The sequence below is a fragment of the Lotus japonicus genome, chromosome 3 (assembly GCF_012489685.1).
Source record: "Lotus japonicus ecotype B-129 chromosome 3, LjGifu_v1.2".
NCBI classification, from domain to species: domain Eukaryota; kingdom Viridiplantae; phylum Streptophyta; class Magnoliopsida; order Fabales; family Fabaceae; genus Lotus; species Lotus japonicus.
In genome coordinates this window covers 40,005,739-40,027,310 of record NC_080043.1, presented here as the reverse complement: position 1 = coordinate 40,027,310, position 21,572 = coordinate 40,005,739, and the positions used below count along the sequence as shown (strand labels likewise).

Here is a 21,572-nt window from a genome sequence, read left to right as displayed (position 1 = left end):
TCTTTCTCTTCTCCACTCGCTTCCTCTACATCATCTTCACCAGCTCGCCGAACCACCATCATCTTCACCACCTCGTGGCCTCCCTCTCTCTTCTCTTCTCCATCCGCTTCCTCTCCCGGGATCTAACCACGCCGCATCGTCTTTCACCAACTCGCATCCCTTCTTCCTCTCCCCTTCTCATGCTCTCACCTCGAAAATCCTCACCATAGCAACCATAACCACCGGTCCACGACGCGCGGTAAGGGAAGAAATCGCTCAAACCCACTTACGACGGATGGAGGCCTGGATCAGTGAAAGATGACCCTTTTACAACCACACAGGATCAGAGCTTCAAGCCACCAGATCGGAGATCATTTAATGTTCTAATTTACTACGCCACATGCATATTCACAAATGACAATTTCTAAAAAGCAATGCAACAAACAGAAAGAAAGGTAATACTTTTTCTTGTTGCACTGAATTAAGCAGGAGAGTATAATCATGGGCAAGCTTTATTTTGTATTGAAGAGCCACAACATCCGTGAGATTAACGTTCTTACGGAACTCGTTGGTTACAAATTCTGAAAAATGCCTCTTGCTCTCTTCCTTTCCAATATGTTTCTTCACCGCTTTGAGAAGCCAACGATAGATCATGACTGCTTGGAATGCTTCGGATCCCATTATTTTCTATCGATATGCAACAACGACAAAATCAACTTTCTGCATAATAGGATGCAAAATCATGGAAATGAATCATGAATGAAGGTTATGCTACAGAAATGATGAATTTGAATCTGATCTGTTGATTTCTATATTTTATTTATTTAAAGATTTTTATTTTTTTGACTTCTTGTTTCCACATATGTAAATTTAATCTGTTACTCTTCTGTACATCTTTTGATCTTTGGTGATTTGTATATTGGCTAATTTGTTATGAGATCCTGTTCTGTTTTTTTCTCATTTTATTTTCCTCTTCCTGGTTCAAGTCATTCTCTCTTGTTTTAACTGAATATCAATTGATGAATGGGAAAAAAAATTAATTTTTTATGCTAAGAACTCAAAACATAAAATTGCTTATATAAGAACTGGTTCTTATTTTTAAGAACTAAGAACTCCACGACAGCCTTCTCCAATGGTTAAGAACTCACTTCTTAGTTCTTAGCTCATAAATAAGAACTAAGAACCTTGCATTTGAGATGCTCAAAGGTTGTAACTCTTAAGCCAGAATTATGTGCTATACTTTCTCAACATGATCTTTGGTGTTTCTAACATTCGTGGTCAATGGTGTGACAGTGCTAGAAATATGAAAGAGGAATGGAATAGATTACAAGCACTATTTTTGAACGATTGTCCTTATGCATATCATGTTCATTGTTTTTCTCATAGGTTACAACTTGCCTTGGTTGCTGCAACAAGAGATGTGATTCCAATTCATCAATTTTTTTCAAAGCTAACTTTTACTATCAATATTTTTTGCTCTTATAGTTAGAGGCATGATGAGTTGCAAGCTTCCAAGTTAGATGAAATTGCACATTTGCTAGAGATTGATGAATTTGAAACTGATAGAGGAGCAAATCAAATTGATACTGTGTAACGAGCTTGTAATACTTTGGAGCTCACATTTCTCTTATGTTTGTAGTTTAATAGATTTGTATGATGCAATTTGTTCAGTTCTATAAAATATTTTTGTTGATGGGTCAACTTATTTTTAGCGTGGGGATTTTGATAGGGTTTACAAAAGCTTGACCTAATTTGAGTTTGTATTGTTCTTACATTTGATGAAAAAGATTATGGGTAAAACAAATATTCTTTGTTCAGCTACGCAACAACAAACTCTGAATGTAGTTAATGTTATGCATATAGTTTGTTCAACGAAAACACTAATTCTGAACACGAGAAAAGATGATAGAGATATTGAAAAATGTGGTTATTTTATGTGGAAAACATGATATTGAGGTTCCCCGATTCAACTCTTTTTATGTAGCAAGAAAAAAACGCTCTTGACACGAAGAAGATCAGATTATAGTAGAACGGTACTTTAGGGTGGAAATATTTGTTGTTACAATTGATAAACAACTGCAAGAGTTAAATAACAGGTATAATGAGCAAGTAATGAAGCTGTTAGCTCTAAACTCATTTTTAGTTTCTAGGGATACTTATTAAGCTTTTAATATTGATAGGATTTTCATTATTGTCGAATTTTATTATCCTATGGATTTTAATGAGAAGAAGAAGATCAATTTGAGAGTTCAACTTAAACATTTCATCATTCATGCACGTCACTAAACAAATTTGAAGAACTTGTCAACTGATCAAGAATTGCGTTCATGTCTGGTAGCAACGAAAAAATCAGAAGTTTATTACTTGATTCATAGATTACTTCGTCTTATCATGTCTCTTCTGGTTTCTACAGCTACAACTGAAAGATCATTTTTAGCAATGAAAATAATCAAAACTAGGTTGAGAAACAAGATGGAAGCTGATTTTCTAGCTGAGATTGCAATAGGTTTTAGCTGAGATTGCAACAAATTTTAGCTCTGATTCACTTATTGATGATTTCAAGCCGCTGAAAGAGCGCAGAACGACATTTTGGTTGAAGGTGACTTTCAATATTTACTTTAATAATATCGCAAAATTTATGTTAAAATTGCAGTTAAATTTTAAATATATAACATCATATTACATACTTAGTTTATGCATCAAAACCTTACTTTTGACCCCACCAAATATTATATTCTAATTTTGCGAGATCGAACATATTATGAGCAAGTTTGAATATAGGGTTAAAAATCACAAAAGTCTAAAACGTAGTAGACATAAACAAGTTTTTTGAGAAATTGCATTTTTCCACCATGACTTTAGTTCATCGTAGTTTTCTATTGTGTGTTCAAATATACACTACAACTTATAAGAAAAAAATATTCACAGACACAACTATTTTTTTTATAAATTTGAAAAAATGTTTTATTTGACGAGAAAAAATCCAAATGAGATGACACACATTAAGATACAAGTTAATACACTTATATTTTTGCGGATGATTGAGAATTTTGTGTTTGTTATCACATTTGTCCTATTCCTGAGCTTAGTCTCTTTTATGTTTACTAGTATATTTGAAATTTTTTTATTTTTGATGAAAATTGAAAAATATTGATAACCAAATGGATATTGCAGGTATCCTCTAAAAAGGTAATAGAAAAGAGAATATAATATTAATTAATCAATCATGGATGAGGTGAATCACTAAAACCACTGCAAATCTTAACCATTCATTATCTAATTCAAAAGCTTATATTCATCACAAATTGACCTCACGTGATCTCAAAATAACAATAAAGTTGCTCACATGAACATAAAACAGGGTAAATCAAGCAGTCGAAGGTTGAGCCATGGAGGAGGTGAATCCTAATTCTCTGGTTCCGCATCCCCCTTCCCCAAAGACTACTATCTCAATCACTCCTTTTATGACTTCCCGTTGAAGAAAGAAAGGTATTATAAAGTGATTTCAACCACTTGCCATTAGAATTCAATATTTATCATTATTCCCTTTAAAGTGAATTCCTCGTCCTAGAGGATTCAAATCCAAAAAGTGCTACATAATAAATCTAGAGTAATGCATTCAAGTACTTTATAAGAAAAATGAAGTTAAATTAAACTCTAACAAAGTGCTTTGATACAAATTATTGAAGGAGATAGCACATAATGTCATATCCCACATCACAAATGTTCAAAACCAAAACACAAGAAATACCACAATCACATATATGCTTAACTCGAATTGAGCTAGATACCACGTGACTCTTTTGTTCCCAGCAGCTTAGAAACCATGAATCTTAATATGCTCATTCTTCACGATACTAGCCTTTTCATGTCCACGAGTGGGGGGGGGGGGGAATTGGTTAAAAAAGAATTGGCTCCATCCAATAATTTAAAGGCAAAATCTTCCATAACAAAATCAAAGATACCTTCCAACGCTGGAGTCGTTGAAGACATATAAGCGACCACCGACAGGGGAGCCCTTCTATGGGCGGAAGAGAGTAGCAGTTAGTGCCACCGTTGGTGTCGGTGGGGAGCCCTTCCTCCCCTTCCTCTGTCAGACTCTCATGCGCGCAACAACTGCCCATTTCAATGGTTGCTTTGTTTAGGATAGTCCCTACCGGCCCATCGAAGCAAAACGACAACGTTGCCCAAAAAAATCTGCCGATGTTCCTGCGATGCCACTGTATTGTTATTTTGAGATCACGTGAGGCCAATTTGTCATGCATATAAACTTGTAAGTGGAGCCCTTCTTATATATATATATATATATGTATATGTGTGTGTAAAACATGCACTATTAGACCAAACGAGAAGCTAGTGTAGTGGAAATTAATGTTATTACCATCTAGTGTGGATGGTTCAACTATCGATGAGAGATGTTGTTACATTTGTATGACAACCACGCCAAAGTTAGAACATAAAATTTGTACCTTATTGAGGTGAGTCGTATTTTCACTGAGGGCTAAAGGATCTATTAATTATATCTTGTGCACCATTTAATATATATTTAAAACCAATAATGTTAGCATAGAAAATCGAAAAAGTGGAAGGGACGATGGTCAGGGTGAGCCACCCGGTCCCTCATCCCCTACTACATAGTGAGCAAAACATATGGCTTGAGCTACTTACGTAACAATGACCGCAATGATGATGGACTTGGGAAACCATCCAATGACCTAGTGACCTCTTCTTTATTCCCTCATTTTTTAAAATATAATCCAATTCAAACAATATATTAATTCCATTTTTTGTTTCAAATAATTAAATTCCATTTCACATATAGACCTTAACCCTTTCATCCCTTGTATCACTTCAAGAACACAAAAGTTAGGGGATTTGGGTTTGGCACCCCACCCTTTAGGCTACGCGCCCCAGCATTTTTTTTTTATTCCAAAACTACCCATCGGTAAATGATTTGCCGATGTCAAAATAACAATCGGTAAATGATTTACCGTTATTGTTCCTCAGTATGAACACATTTATCCCATTACCCAGAACACGAAGAACAATATCGATTAATCATTAACCGATTCTTATATTGATATCGGTATATCATTTACCGATTGGTAATCTGGCAGTTTGATCACCTTTTCACCATTACTCCTCCCTCCACCAACCCCTCCACCATTACTCCTCCCTCCAACAACCCCCCACCAGCCCCCCATAACTCGCCCAAACTACCTTATTCTACCATTACTCCACTCCTCCCTCACATTTCACCTTCCCACCACCACCACCATCTCCACATTTCCACCACCACCACCACCACCACCAAGGGAAAGCTTTTAACTTCTGGTAAGTGGTGTTAGCTTTGGTACTTTATTTATAGTTAGTTTAAGTAGTTAGTTGTTAGTTTAAGTAGTTAGTTTAGTTAGTTAAGTTGGTAATTTAGGCTGCTGAATCGTGAATCGAATCGGTAAATGAATTGCCGTTAATGTATCGGATTATGATTTACCGTTATTATACCGGAATTTGATTTACCGTTATAGGGTCGGTTATTGATTTACCGTTTTTGTTCCAGGGATGACAGAGTCCTTTTTCTTTGGTGAATCACAATTGATACATGCTGCTGGATTGGAAAATGATAATCCAGAGGAGCAACCATCACTAGCTGAACCTCCGATTATATCTATAGATGTCTCTCATTTGTATCATACTGATCAGGTACTCATTGCACAAATTTTTGCATGCTTTGTTTGCTTTGTTTATGCCTTGTTTTATGCCTTATGCCTTGTTTATCCTGAAACAGCGTTTCCCTTTGAAAGATGATCTTATGAAATGGGTTCGCGACATTTCTATGGCAAATAATTTTGTTTTGGTGACAACAAAGTCTGATAGTGGTGCGAAGGGAAGAAAAGAATATGTCATTCTGGGGTGTGAGAAGCATGGTGCGTATATTCCCTACAGAGAACCGGATCTTGTTGAAGGAACGTCAACACAAAAGACAGGTTGTCCTTTTAGGCTAAAAGGACGACGTACGAAAGATGATAAAGGTTGGTGGTTGAAGGTGATGGACGGTAGACACATCCATCTCGCAGCTGAGTCACTAGTTGGCCACAATTACGCTGGTAGACTGACGGATGGAGCCGGGGTAGCTAACGGAGCCTCGACCGGAGTAGCAGATGGGGATGGAGACGGAGCTGAAGCCTCTACCGCCTGAGTGGCTGCAATATGGTCGCCGCGCCTGGTAGAAGCATGCAAGCGCTCGTGTCGATCCGCTGGATCCTCACTAGTAGAAGCATGTAGTGACCTCTTCCTCCCGCCCTTCATTCTCGCTATCTGTGCAAAACAAACAAATTTAACAATACTTGTCATAATAAGTAAAGCATTTTCACATATGAGCATATCATTTGAGTCATTTTTTAACTTAATCAGGAAATTTCCAATCAATCGTTTAGCAACTAACCATAGGAAAAGGAAAATATAGAGAATTAGTTGTTAGTTTGCATGTGAATGTGATTAAATTAAATTTCTAGCTGTGTTAAGGTCAAGCAACCATCATCACAAGCAAACAAAAACAATAAACAACTTTCCTAATTACAACACATGAAGCATATGATTTGAGCGCTTAATCTTTTCCAATAAACAATAAACAATAAACAACTTTCCTAATCACAACACATCAAATCTATCTTGATCTTTTCCAATTCTCAACAAATCAGCAAAGTAATCCTGGAAGCTAAATACATGCCATGGTTAAATATTAGAAATAAATTTTGGAAGTCTGCACTGTCATACTGTCATATCGGAAAATCATTTTCCATTACCATATCGGAAAATCATTTTCCATTATCATATCGGAAATTGATTTTCCGATATTACAGTAAACCCAGAAACAGACCCAAATGCACCCCACTCGTGCCCGTACTCGTTTCATGGAATTTCAGGCAACAAAACACAACAAAACCTACCTCTAATCATCAATCAACTACCCTAGTGTTCAACCATTGACCTAATTCAAACTTCAAATGTGAAAATCATTGAAATCAAAACTTACCTTTTGAATGTAATGGAATGAGTCTTTGTGGGAGCTTTGATGATGATTAGAACCGACCTTTGAGATGATTGAAGTGGTGGAACCGAGCTTTGAGAGAGGATGCGATTGAGGGAGGGAAATTTGGGTTTTGAAATAATGGGTTTCAAAACCCAAACTGTCGTGTTTATATGTTTTAAACACGATCGGTAAATGATTACCCGTTATAGAGTCGGGTAATCATTTACCGTTTTTAATCAACTGGTTTTCTGGTAATTTCGCCCCCCAAGGTGGGGCGGGGGGCCTAATGGGTGGGGTGTTAAACCCAAATCCCAAAAGTTAGCTGCTAGTTGGTAAAACCCTTAACCCTCTTAGCTGCTACTGTCTACAAGTGTTAAGCCTAAGCTATGGTGCATCATAGTTGAGCTCACACACTGGTTTCAATGGCGGTGGGTCCTCTTCTTCTTCGCTCTCTCTGGTCCTCCACCAGAAAATCCCTATCCTCCTCTTCCCCTTCTCCTCCCTCTCGCTTCTTCTCACGCCCCTTTTCCGCCGCTTCCGCCGCCGCCGCCGCGTCCGCCACCGCCCCCGCTGGATCCCTCGACCCCAACCGCCTTCGCAACGTGGCAGTGATCGCTCATGTCGATCACGGCAAGACCACCCTCATGGACCGCATCCTCCGCCAGTGCGGCGCCGACATCCCCCACGAGCGCGCCATGGATTCCAATTCCCTCGAACGCGAGCGCGGTATCACCATCGCTTCCAAGGTTCGTGGCTCCGAAATCCAAAACTAGCATGTTTAGTGTTCTGTGAGAAATGGGCATCACCTTGAATGCTTGGATTTTCAGGTTACCACTGTTTCGTGGAAAGAGAATGAGCTCAACATGGTGGATACTCCTGGACACGCTGATTTTGGTGGTGAGGTATGATCTAGTTTTGACTTTTAGCTAATAACAATGCTTATTTTGTTCTCTTGTTTGCTTAAGCATGGTAAATTTTTCTTTGGATTTGGAATTCTAACAGCATATTGTACTTGTATTTTCTCTTGGTGGCCTTGCAGGATTACAAAGCTCTATAATTTGCTAAGAGAAATGCTAGCTATACTCACTCATTAATTGGTTGAATTTCATGTGGGGTACACGGAAAATATGGACCCGCATGAATTTTAACTGATCAATGAGAGAGTATTGAAAAGAATGTTAAATCTCTGTTAATGATTTTTAATGTGAATTATAATTAGATATTAGTGAAAACTGTGTACTGGTTGTGGTGCTTCTGCTTTTCTCAATTTCTTGTGTTGAATTTGGTTGATGAGCAGGTTGAACGTGTTGTTGGTATGGTTGAGGGAGCAGTTTTGGTCGTTGATGCTGGTGAAGGTCCACTTGCGCAGACAAAATTTGTTCTTGCGAAAGCATTGAAGTATGGGTTGCGGCCTCTTCTTCTTTTAAACAAAGTAGACCGACCTTCAGGTAGTTTCCTAGTTATTTGCCACAGTTTCTTATAGCATGTCACGTAGATTAGAAATTATGTTGATGACGTGGTTTATGATGCTGTACATACAGAAAAAAAATAAAAAACATAGATCAAGAAAAAACTCCAATTTCTTTTTCAATCTTTCTAAATGTACATACATGCAGAAGAAGAAAAAAGCACCAACTTCTTTTTCAATCTTCCCAAATGCTATCTGATTTCCTATATAGCCTCTTTCTCTTCCTCTGGATTTTGAGTTCATTGTTCCTGTTCTACCAGTCTACCTTAGAGATTTGGTTTCCTGATGTGGTTGGTTTTCCTTCTTGCCACATTTTGCACAATAAAACAGAGAAGTTGGCACTGACACTTTCTCAATTTTCTGTTAGTGTTGGTATCAGTTATCGCTGGAAGGCAATAAATGTTTTTCCTTTCTCAATTCTCATCAACCTATGCTTATTTGCATCTTTTTGGTACTTCTGTGTAGTGGACTAATCCTTGTGATTTTTATTTTATGTAGTTACTGAAGAGACATGTGATGAAGTTGAGAGTCTGGTGTTTGATCTATTTGCCAACCTGGGTGCTACAGGTAGAAGAATGGAAAGGATTATGCTCGATTGTCCTATAGCTTAAACTCCGTTTCTGAAATCTCATTATTTTTTATTGGTATGTATAGAGGAGCAACTTGACTTTCCAGTTCTTTATGCTTCTGCTAAAGAAGGATGGGCATCCACCACCTTTACCAAGGATCCTCCTGCCGAGGCCAGAAATATGTCACAGTTGCTTGATGCCATTGTATCACATGTCAAACCACCAAACACAAGCATTGATGCACCTTTTCAAATGCTGGTTGGTATTTAAAATATGTCTGTCTTTTCTGATATAGGGATGTTGTCTTATTGATACAGTGTTTTTTTACCAATGCACTTTTCTCAATTGCAATTTGTAGAGGAGCTGGATGACTTGATCCTATTTCCTATTGAATACATAAAAAGTTGTCCTTGTTCACTACTTAGAAAATCTACTTTAATTATTGTATCCAAATAATCACAAGTCACAATTAACTATAATACTCCACAAGTTAAAATCACTATGGCTTTTATAAACTCTGGTTTCATACTTTCATTTTCTCTCATTTAGACCCTCTTTAATTTATTGTTGTTTTCCTTTACTCTTCTTGGATATATACTTTAGATCGGTGAAAAACCATGGTTAATAGTGCTTTTCAGGTTTCAATGATGGAAAAAGACTTCTATCTTGGGCGAATTTTGACTGGACGTGTGTATTCTGGGGTTGTACGTCTTGGCGACAGGGTTCATGGGCTACGTCATAAAGATTCTGGTGTCGAAAAGATTGAAGAGGGAAAGGTTTGTTGATCTATGAGCTTGTAATGACATTTGCATTATGATAGACCGTTAATTAGTCAGATAATATGTAATTCATTAAATTATATGAATGTGATGCATACTCTTATTTACCGTTGTGTAGACAATGCTTATAACTCTACCGCTATCATTCATAAAATTAGTTATATACTTATATTCAAAATGTAATAGAAATGGTATGCATTTCTTGAAATATTACTATCTTGAAATGGGTAACATATGAACTGAAATGTTGAATGAACTCCTTAGTGTTGTTTTTTTATTAATTAACAATCGCATTATGAGATCAAGATATCTTGTCCTTCCACCGGCAACTCTAATCTTATGAATTTCCTTTAATAGGTGGTGAAGCTGATGAAAAAGAAGGGTACAAGCATGGTTCTAATTGATAGTGCTGGAGCTGGCGATATAATTTCAGTTGCTGGCTTGGCAAGTCCATCAATAGGCCATACAGTTTCAACTGTTGAGGTATTTAATTTTTTTTAAATACTCTTGCCTCTTTATCATGGAAATTTAGCTTCATGAAAATGACCATGGCACATTTGATATTGCCTTTACAATCCTTTTTGTTACAAGTATTTTTAAGCCAATAAACAGATGCGTATAATATTGATACTCTAGAGCGCACGATACTTAATCTACAAAAAATCAGAAATCATATATATATATGTGTGTGTGTGTGTATACACTCTATACATCGTTTAAAACTTTGCTGAAGAAGGATGTTATTGATACCTACACATGAAAATCATGAGCCTATATAATGTATGTTTGGATTTCTGTTGAACTCAACACTTATACACATTGAATTCAGCGTGACAAAATCTTTCTTCTCCATTTGTGCGTTGTGATGTTTGTTTTCCCGTGGTCAAGGCTAGATAGCCAACTCAATGCTATGAGTTTTCTACTAGGTCATCATCTCTTCTATAGACTTACACGTTAGAAGAGAAGTAAGCTACATAGTATATTTCTCAAACTCTAGGAAATAGTCCATCAACTTGCGCTTATTTTGCTTTGGGAGAAACATCTCTCGCAATAGAGCATAAATACGATTCAAATTGTCAGACTACCCATGAATGAAATTTAGAAAATCCCAGAAGTATTTCCCTCTTCATTTTGCAGTGAGTAATAACAGAGCATGTTAGTTTATCAACAGAGTCAACCCGTAAAGCTAAAATATGTTTATCCCTTGTATCCCCTGGGCATGTCTCTATTAAGTGTCCATCCTTTCCCAAAATTTTCCACTCACTTAATTCTCACTTCTCACTATCCCGTCAAGTTTGATATTAGTGTGTTTGGAAGAAGTGGTCACAACTTTAGCGACAGAGGCTTTAGAGCTGCCTTTAACCTTTGTCCCAATGTTTTCGTAGACTTTGCTAAGAAATCGACACAACCCGAATAATGAAGGTTTCTACTTTCTGTAACACTAAAATAAAGAAGAAATCAAAGGTGTACATCTGAATCACATGGCTTCAACTTTGGAACAACACCAAAATATATTGTGACGGGCTTTGGAGCCTCACTTCAGCCTTAGTCTCAATGTTTTCTGCGGTCATTGCTCAGCAAATGACTCAACCCGAATAAAGGAAAAATTGCATTATCATAGAAAGGAAAATGACGAAACCAGAGTCGTGCACCTGGATTGCACAATTTCAACCTTGGAATGACATTGTAACATTGTTTCACCTCGGACATCATCAAACCACCACGAATTGCTTAAAACGATAAGAATCTTCTCCGAACCTGCTTCGACACCTTGACGTTGCAATAAGCGCAATTTCAGCACCTTGCCAAATTTTTCAAGATCTGTCAATCATTTTTGTTGACTGTCCAACAGTTTAGTTCTGGTCAACCTTCCTTTGACGCGCCTGGGAGGGTTTTTCCCCCTTGAGTAAGAATGATAGAGAGGGAGGGGTAAACAGTAAAGTGTAATGAGACGATCTGCTAGGTCTAGGTGCAATCACCCTCATACACACACATATATATATATATATATATATTTTTTTTTTACTATGTTGAGAAACTAAAGAATGAAGTACAATGTAGTATAAAGTACGAGTTTCAAGTATGTATGGGCCAAGATCATATACCCTCAATGATCCTATTCTAACATGATCTAAACTATTAGCAGTATGCAAAGGACATTTTATAGAAGACAGGACTGATGAATGCTAAGCCTATTGATATTCCTATTGCCAAGCTTCAGCCGTGTGAAGGGCATGCCAGTCAAACCTGAACCCATGGGCACCCTCAACTCCGGCCTCGACTTTGACAGGACTGACGAATGCTAAGCCTATTGATATTCCTATGGACCCCAATGCCAAGCTTCGGCCGTGTGAAGGGCATGGTAGTCAAACCGAAAACCATGGGCACCCTCAACTCCAAGCTCGACTTTGACGAAGAAAACCTGCTTTGACTGGATTTTTGTAAAAACCAATCCCAACCCCAAACCTGAAGAAGCAGGAACGCATATGGATTTAGGGGTGAAAATACCCACCCCAAACCGACCTCGAACTCGTCCTGATGTGATAATTAAAAATTTGAATTATAATAGTAGTTTAATAGTAATGATCAACTCAATATTGCTTATAACATGATTTAACTCTTAATGTTCTTACATTTTAATATTCTTGTATATTTTTATGAATTATTTGAATGGCTTAAATATGCTTTAGGTCCCTGAAATTGTAAAGGGAATCAAATTTGGTCATTGGAAAAAATTTCTTTGAAATGTAATCCTTGAATTTTTTTAAAGTCAAATTGGGTCCTTTTGTCGACATGTCATCAATTTTGACTGGTCAACATCCCAGTGGCGAGCCTAGTCAGTTGAGGGAGGCCACATGGACTTTTTTCGCATCAGTTTTAGTCCCTATAAAATTTTTAAATCATATTTTAGTACCTTCTCTTCCACCACCATCTTCTTCCTCTTCCCCCTTCATCTTCTTCCTCTTCCTCCTTCATCCCTCAAACCCAGAATCTTTCCAGAAATAGAAAACTAAAACAAAAATATTTTGAATCTCTTTTTTTTCTACCTATTATCCCACTGTCCCACCCAAAAATATGATGGTTAGCGGCTCGGGTTCTGGAGGAAGAAGATGATGGTTTTCTCACTCCCTGCTGAGGGAGAAGAACTGGAAGGAAGAAGAGTTTCTAGAGTAATATTGGGAAATCTGATATTAGATTTAGGGTTAGAATTAATCTGAGTTGTAATTAAAAAAAATTATTTAATCATTGTGTAACATGGAAAATAAAAAAAACCACAGGGAAATGATGACAAGGAAAAATTTGGGCCACATAAGACTGAAACACACTTTTGACCCGATTTGATTAATTTTTTTTTTCAGGGATTACATATCTAAAATTTTTTCCAGGGACCCAATTTGATTCCCTTTACAATTTCAGGGACCTAAAGCATATTTAAGCCTATTTGAATTGAAATGTGGTTTCTACATGATTTATTTAAAAATATAATTAAGTGAATAAGATTAAATAAAAAAGATTTAAGAACAGCCAAGACGGGTTTCATCACCTAACCCCATGGGGATTGGGTTGAGTATCATTTTATCTCCAAATTCCTTAAACTTTCCGAGGCGGGGATGGACAGAGCAGAACCCGCCCCACTCAGTTGCCATGTCGGGGAGTCACTTACAGATCCAGATTGGGAAACAGAATTATGTCACTGTCACTCATCCATACATCTCCTTTGCAGTCAGTGTGGTAATATCGTCGTGAAAGACATTATACAACTATTTGCATCTTAAGTTATATTAAAAGAGCTTTAGGGAAAACGCTCATGTATTGTATGAAGACGAAGGTCATACTCCAGTTAAGGGTTATCCAAATGCAGATTGGGAAGACTTTCCTACCAACAGGAGATCCACTTCCAGTTCCAGTTATTACTATTTTTATTTGTGATAATATGAGTTCCTGGGATATAGAAAGAAACATAATGTTGTTGCTAGACCCAATGCGTAGGCATAATAATGAGGCATTACTTCAACCACATGTAAGTTCATCTGGCTCAAACAATTGCTTAAAGAATCGAGGTTTGGGGAAGTTACACAGGTGACACAAATATGTGATAATCAGGATGCTTCACATATGGCCTCAAACAGTCAAATTCAATTCCATGATGAACCAAACACATTGAGATAGATTATCATTTCACGAGAGAGGAGATCTTATCTGGAGACGTTACCACTACTTCGTCAATTTCAAGGATATACTGGCAGATGTCTTCACCAAATCATCCAGACGTTTTTTAATTAGTTATATATGTAACGAACTTGGTGAATATGATTTATATGCTCTAGACTATGGAGGAGTGTTAAAAATAATATAATTTCAGTAATTATTAGTTGATTAGGTGTTGTAATTATTGTAACGGTAATCTTTGTATATATGATTCTTAATATATATATATATATATATATATATATATATATATATATATATATTTTTTTTTTTGGTTACAAATATATATATATGTATATATATATATTCTCTTTTTTGTAATTGTCTCTCTTTTTTCCCTCTGTTTCAACAATAAGCTCTTGATATTTATGTATTTATATTCAATTTATATATAAACTTAATGCCTAGAATTTTGAGAATCTTACTAGCAGGTAATTGGTCACTTGAATAACTTATGTTTTTATTTAGGTTATGTCTGCATTGCCCACAGTTGTGTTGGACCCCCCAACAATTTCCATGACTTTTGGTGTAAATGACTCCCCTTTAGCTGGTCGTGATGGCACTCATGTAAGTTTTTTTTTTTTTTTTTTGTGTACTTGTACCTTCTTTGCTGCCTTCAATTGCTTGTGTAAAATTTTTTGTTTGAGGCTGTCCAAATCCAGACACATACCTGGCACCTTTTTCATCTTTGAAGCTGCATTCTATAGTTTCTCTGTTTCTTGTATATGTTTTGATGTTTGTAATGATTAGATACTCTATTAAGTAAATAGGCTAATGCTGGAATTATTATTAGTTGACTGGGGGAAGAATTGGTGACCGACTGTTGGCTGAATCTGAGACCAACCTTGCTATAAATGTGCTTCCAGGCTTATCAGAAACATATGAAGTGCAGGGAAGAGGAGAGCTACAGCTGGGTTTGTTCCTATTTCTTGAAATTGCATGATCCTTAGTTCCTTACCATTATATATATGCAAAAGTGTGCTTATGCAGTTCACTATGGCATGTGTGTTAACAGGTATTTTAATTGAAAATATGAGACGTGAGGGATTTGAGTTATCTGTCTCTCCACCTAAAGTCATGTGAGTTTCTAAGGACTGAAGCTCTGAATTTTTTTTGTCTTGTTTACAGTTTTGACGCAATGTGATTTTCTTGCTCAGCGATAAATATGGGTTTGGCATACTGTTCTATGCTAAGTAATGCTGTAAGCTGTATGTGTTTTGATAAAAAAAAACTTGAATTTTTCAAAGGCAATCACCCTTTAAAAGCTTAAGCTATATGCATTTAGCTCCTCTAAAGTGAGGAGTGCAATAGAGGATAAAGTGCGGTTTCCACAGTTTGAGACTTTATGACCTTATGGTTTCTTATACATGTGCATCAGTGCATGTATGCATCACAAAGGTTGCCTTGGACTTTGTTTAAAGCATAGTAGTCAATTCCGGATAGTGGCGTGTAGTGGCCGACCCCAAAAGTGGGATAGCGGGATGGCCGCTATTCTGATTTTTCATATATACATATAATTACTAAAAAATGATAAATATAACTTAAAATTCATAACATGATGAAATGATAGAGAAGAGAGGAGGAGGATGCCCTGCTGGAAGAGGAGAGAACTGAAGGGTAACAAAATGAAATGATTGAGAATAGAAAAATAAAGAGGAAAGGAAAGGAAAGAAAAATAGAGGAATAGAAAAATAAAAAAAGCAGAGCAGAACAGAGGCCAAAGGGAAACAGGGGCAGTGGTCGCCGGAGATAGGCTGAAAGCCACTGCACTGTTCGCTGGAAGTTGGACGGTACTGTCGGAGGTCGGGTTGTGGCCATGGGTACTGATCGACGGTGGCTGAAGGAGGTCGCACAATGACCATGGGTTCTGGTCGCAGAAGAAAGAAGATGAATAGTGAGATGAAACGCACGTTTCATTTATTCAGAAGCGAAGTCCCAAAACTACCCTCAAAGTTTAACATAATTGTAAAATTTCAAGGGCAATTTAGGTTTTTCTGCGAGTTCCCCTTCTCTTCTCCCTGTCGCGTCGCGATCTGGTGCGATTGGCTACGATTTTGGCCGCGAATCGCGCCGCTCCAGCCGCGACGGTGATCCGCGACACGATTGTTCGGGGAGGGGCCGCGACGCGGCACGATTGACCACTATGGTTTAAAATGCATCCCCTTACTTTAGGGGTGGTAAATCCAAGATGAGCTATTTCCAACGCATTCCCTAACCAAAGAGTTCTTTGGGCCTGAACTGTAGGGTTGGAAACACAAATCAGGATTGTTTCATATGATCCTATGAAGAAGATCGCAATTTTATATAACATGATGGGAAATGCACAAGTCCATTTATCATGCACTAAAATTAATTTGTCAAAATAGCATGTCAGTAATCTATTTTCTTGTTAATCTGTTAAGTTGGAGCCTGAGGATTAGGTTGATATCTGTAACAGAAATTATTGGGAAAGATAGAAAAAGACGAGAGAAATAGGAGTAGACTTATATAAAACATCAACCTAGAATATGACACTACTATTTTAAGGTCTAGTAAAAACAAGCAAATAACACTTATAATATAATAAAACTTCTAAAATAATAAGATTCTAATAACATGCAAAAGTTCAGGAATTAACAATAAGCACATCACTTGTGTCTCCCGGTATGGTTCATTAACATTCATGCCGCATGTAACATTACATCAATTAGATCCTGAAAGGTCTACCAATGTAAAATGTTTGATCTGGCTAAATTCTCTTCAGTCTTCGCTGATTGATGTTTCAGTGATTTGATTTCCAAATTATATATAATACATTCTTTAAGCCCTCATTCCCCCCACTTTTTTTTTTTTACTTATATTCTGTTTTAATGTACTTCTGCTATGGATTTATTAGGTATAAAACAGAAAAGGGTCAGAAACTTGAGCCAGTAGAAGAAGTTACAATTGAGGTAATAATTCAATTTGATATTCATATTATGCTTGTCCATGAGTTTGGACCTCTAACATCAGGATGGATCTCACAGGTAAATGATGAGCATGTTGGCTTGGTAATGGAGGCCTTGTCTCACAGACGAGCTGAGATTACAGACATGGGACCTGTATCGGGAACTGTTGGTCGAACTAGATTGTCTTTGACTTGTCCATCTAGGTTAGCTTAGTTGTCTCTTTCCCCCTCTGTCCATAAAATGATCTTAATTTTATATTGTATTATTACATTCAGTATTTACATTCTAAGATTTTTTTCTTCTTATTACCTTTTGTCTCTTCTCTTGCCATCCCAGTGGTTTTCTTAAATTACCTTGAGATAGCTAGGAAAGAGAATCAGGGGAATGAATTACGCAATTACTGAATAAGTACCTCTTCAATAATTGGATGTCAGTTAAATACTTAATCTAATTTTTCCATAGTTCTTCTCACTTAATAATAGCCTGAAGGACATATATCTTATCGACTCAGTTCAGATTTCTGGATTACTGTTAGATCCCATAGAGCTAATTGAGTAATTTGAGCTTCTGGAATTTAACCAATGTCATTAATCATCTTATATCACCATCTGTTGGAATATAACTTCTTTGGTGTTAGATAGTGAAATCAGATGTGAATCAAATCTAGTAACTTCTTCAATTCTATTTGTTCAGGGGCCTGGTTGGTTATCGGAGTGTGTTCAGCAGTGACACACGTGGAACTGGGTTCATGCATCGTGCTTTCCTTGGTATGTTCCTCAGCTAAAATTCTCTTTTTCTTCCAACTAGCATGTAAAGATACCAATTTCAGTTTGTTTGCTATATGTCTTGCAAATCATGGTTTTCAGTTGCCCTCATGATTTAAGTTTTGCTTACTTTATGTTGGTGAATCTCTGTGCTTGCTTACTTTACCAACTTATGCACATTGTAATTTTGCAGAATATGAAAAATATCGAGGCCCTCTTGGCAATGTTAGGAAAGGAGTATTGGTATGTTTGTCTGCTGCTTTCCCTACTTATAAGGGCTTAACAATACCTAGTTACTGCTTTCCATGAACTTGTTTCAATTCACATAGCATGTTTTGAGTGTGACTTTATTTCATTTTTTAAACTTGTTCTTACTCAATGTTCTTTACTTAATTGAACAGGTGTCTATGGGTTTTGGCACAGTCACAGCTCATGCATTGATGAGCTTAGAAGCTCGAGGGACTCTTTTTGTAGCCCCTGGAATGGATGTAGGATAACTACTAATGTCTCTCTCAATTTTAATTTCACCGCTATGCATTCATTGAATGTTTATTCAAGATGACTTTCTGATAGGAAGCGCTGAGTCCCATGCCATGTGTTTTACTTGCTTACAGCTTATTTGAAATGAGGAATTATATGATATTTACTCCATGGATTGCCTCAATTGCTTTTGTCCACGTACTTGTGTGAAATATTTTCTGTATTGTCCTCATATGTATAAGGGCGGTTGTCTGTACCAAAAAAAAGGCAATTGTATCCGCTAAAGAATTTCAAGTTGAACACTTTTTTGCTATTAATATATCCATGAATTTTCTTACTGAACACAAGTAGGGTTTTGATGGTCAAATTGTGGTCAAACATTTATATGTTCATGGTCTTCCATCTAGTTTTTGCTTATATTGTACGTTTTAAGTTTCTCGTACACACTGCCTGAAAACTTCTTATTCTTTGGTTTACAGGCCTATGATGGAATGATTGTTGGAGAACATTCACGAGAAACAGATCTTGATGTAAGGAGGATAATTTTTAGCCTGAATGCAAGTTTTATGTCAAAGTTGGTCACTCTTTAACAAAGACTATGATATTGCAGGTCAATCCAGTTAGATCTAAAGAACTCACAAATATTCGTGCTGCTTCCAAGGATGAGAATGTGAAGCTGACTCCTCCTCGCCTTGTATGTATTTATGTGCACTATGCTCTTAAATCTTGCTCATTTTAGACAAGTGAAATTTTTTCTCATACGATGTCCAGCAATGAGCTGTAGGGTTCATCATTTGATAAGCCACAGTAGGGAGTTCACATGACCTGATATTTTGATTTTAATATAATATTTGTTTTGTTCTAACAGCTTAACATGTTTACTTACATCTGGTGGTTATTTGGTTGCAGATGACGCTTGAAGAAGCTATAGGGTATGTAGCATCAGACGAGCTTATTGAGGTAAGTTCCAGCCTACAATTTATTATTGTTCCACCAAAGATTTCCCTAATTTTTTGCTATGAAAAGATGTAAATGTGCTTCATTCTCCTGTCCCCCTCCACCTGGGATTGAAATCTTCAGTCCCAAACTGTCTCATTCACTATTCCAGCGATAAAAATTTGACTTGTCAATTACAAACTACCATTTAAATTTGTAACTATTCCACTGATGTTTTTTAGAATTGACATGCCAAAGTTTCAATGGTGGAATAGGAAATTGTGACACCATTTGGGGACTGAAGATCCTACTGTACCCATGCCCTATTATGTTTTATCTATATTTTGCCCTTTTTTATTCTTCCTTTTAAAATGCACGTGCTGCATTCATAGTGCTTATTTGGGTGATGTGCCTTTGGCCTCAACATAGGTTGTTGGTTTTTTGAGAAAATATTTGTCTATATTTCATCTTTTCATTATTAATTGCAAAATTCAATTTGTCTCATTATATTCATTTTACATTCTGTTTCTAAAGTACAAACAAGGTCATATTTGTGTAACTATTAGCAAAAACAGAGAATGAAAAAAAGGCAAGAGCCCTTATTTCTTGATAATTTTCACCATGACACTGGTTTTTTTGGCTTGAAGGTTACACCAAAGGCCATCCGGTTACGGAAGAAATACCTTGATGTGAACAAGCGCAAAACAATGAGTAAAAGGCCAAAGGAATGAGGAGGAAGCCAAAAAGAAACGAGGAGTTTGTCCTCGATTAAATTTTGTAACATTAATTTGTTCAGTGTATGGTATATTAGTTTTCACGAGCAAGATTTTGCCATCAGGTTCTACCTTCATTTTACAGGTATATTATATTTAGGCACTGCAGAAAGAAATATTCATTGATAGTGATAAAATAACTCAATTTTGTATTTCTGAGAAACAATTAATAATTGCCTATTGGCTGCCAAACTAGTTACATATTGTTATTTGTATCATTTAAGTTTTCCATTCAGACCATAACAAGTGTACTTTATATTTAATAAAAATTGCATATATTATAAATTTATTTTTGAATTTTAACAATTATACACTTCTCATTGTATAATTGGAAAACTTGATAAAAATGATATAAGGAATTTGATAGCAGTTTTGAAAATAACTCACTTTTAAAATAATGGCATTTTAAACAAGATATATATCAACTAAAGAGCCTTTTTTTTTTTTTTATCAAATTACTCTTAACAATGTTGACTGTGGTGTGGTGAAAGCTGAATAATGTTGTGTAGAGGTGGAAGGAAGAGAGAGATAGGAAGAAAAGAAAAAATAAGAGAGAGAAAGTATGAGATGTGATAGATGATAAGAGGAGAGTGATAGAAATAAAAATAGGTGAAAATGAAGTGTTTAAAAAGGGAGGTGTGTATATATCATTACTCGGTGAAAGCTACAAAGTCACCCAATTGTGCGGGGCTCCTAAATATCAAACTTTCAGTCCAATAGTTCAAATTATCACTTCAATTATTGCTAGTGCACATAATCTTACACAATTAAATATTAGGAATTGTAACGTTTCATTTTATTTGTTGTCAATTTAATGTGAAGAGTGGTTATCTTCACTGTAGGAATTGTAGCATTTCATTTCATTTGATCTTAATTTAATGTGAAGAGTGGTTATCTTTTCCCTGTGTCATGAGTATGAGACTCGTTGATCATATAAATTAACTTATGACTTTTGGACTCATCTACTGTCCTTTTTCATTTTATTGTTTCTTACTTTCTCTTATTTTCTCCTTTCTTTCTACCACACCACCTATTATATCTTTCATTTCTTTGTCTTTCTTTCCTATATTTCATATTTGCCTCTGGGTAAGGATGAATTCGGGGTGAATGAAGTTTTGTTGACTTACTAACTTCCAACAGCCTAGTCATGATTTCAAAATCACTTCACTGCAAGCATGACTTTTGAAAACTTTGTCATTTCTTATGATTTTTTGAAAACAAGCAAAGATGTATAAAATAAATTGTTCGCACTAGAAAATAAGAAGAGGGTTATTTGTAACACATGAAATCATCAATACAACATACAAATTTCTCACAGTTTTCTATTTATTTCCTTTATTTACTTAACCTTTCCAGCTTTATTTGTTTTTCTAATATTTATTTTAGATTCACGCCTTTATCTTTAGTTTTTTAAACCTTTATTTATCTATTTTTTCCCTACCTTTAATTACAATAACTAGCTCGTCTTCAACCTCTGAATAGCAATTACTAATTAAGATTTTTTGAAGTGTCTAAAAAACATGTGTTGAGGTCTTGAGGAACAATGTCCCTTCCTCGAGTAATTAATTGTTTAGAGAATTATTACGTTGCTTTCCAACCAACTCACACAGTAATTCTAAATCTAAATCTATTTGAACCAACATAAACCATTTATT

The 21,572-nt window shown here is 36.3% G+C and overlaps 2 protein-coding genes across 2 annotated transcripts; both read left to right on the top strand.

The window, feature by feature from the left end:
• The first annotated feature begins 5,041 nt into the window (after positions 1-5,041).
• LOC130748890 (uncharacterized) lies at positions 5,042-6,418 on the top strand. Its single transcript, XM_057602144.1, has 2 exons — positions 5,042-5,682; positions 5,768-6,418. The coding sequence occupies exons 1-2, from the start codon at positions 5,542-5,544 to the stop codon at positions 6,176-6,178; spliced, it is 552 nt and encodes a 183-aa protein (XP_057458127.1). The 5' UTR covers positions 5,042-5,541; the 3' UTR covers positions 6,179-6,418.
• Positions 6,419-7,348: 930 nt separating this feature from the next.
• LOC130742615 (uncharacterized) lies at positions 7,349-20,135 on the top strand. Its single transcript, XM_057594715.1, has 19 exons — positions 7,349-7,758; positions 7,840-7,914; positions 8,310-8,460; positions 8,979-9,047; positions 9,135-9,307; positions 9,688-9,825; positions 10,186-10,311; positions 14,506-14,604; positions 14,831-14,951; positions 15,053-15,116; positions 16,913-16,967; positions 17,043-17,167; positions 17,658-17,731; positions 17,922-17,971; positions 18,130-18,216; positions 18,688-18,738; positions 18,819-18,902; positions 19,118-19,168; positions 19,792-20,135. Exons 1-19 carry the CDS (start codon positions 7,435-7,437, stop codon positions 19,873-19,875), a joined length of 2,001 nt encoding a protein of 666 aa, XP_057450698.1. The 5' UTR covers positions 7,349-7,434; the 3' UTR covers positions 19,876-20,135.
• Positions 20,136-21,572: the final 1,437 nt, after the last annotated feature.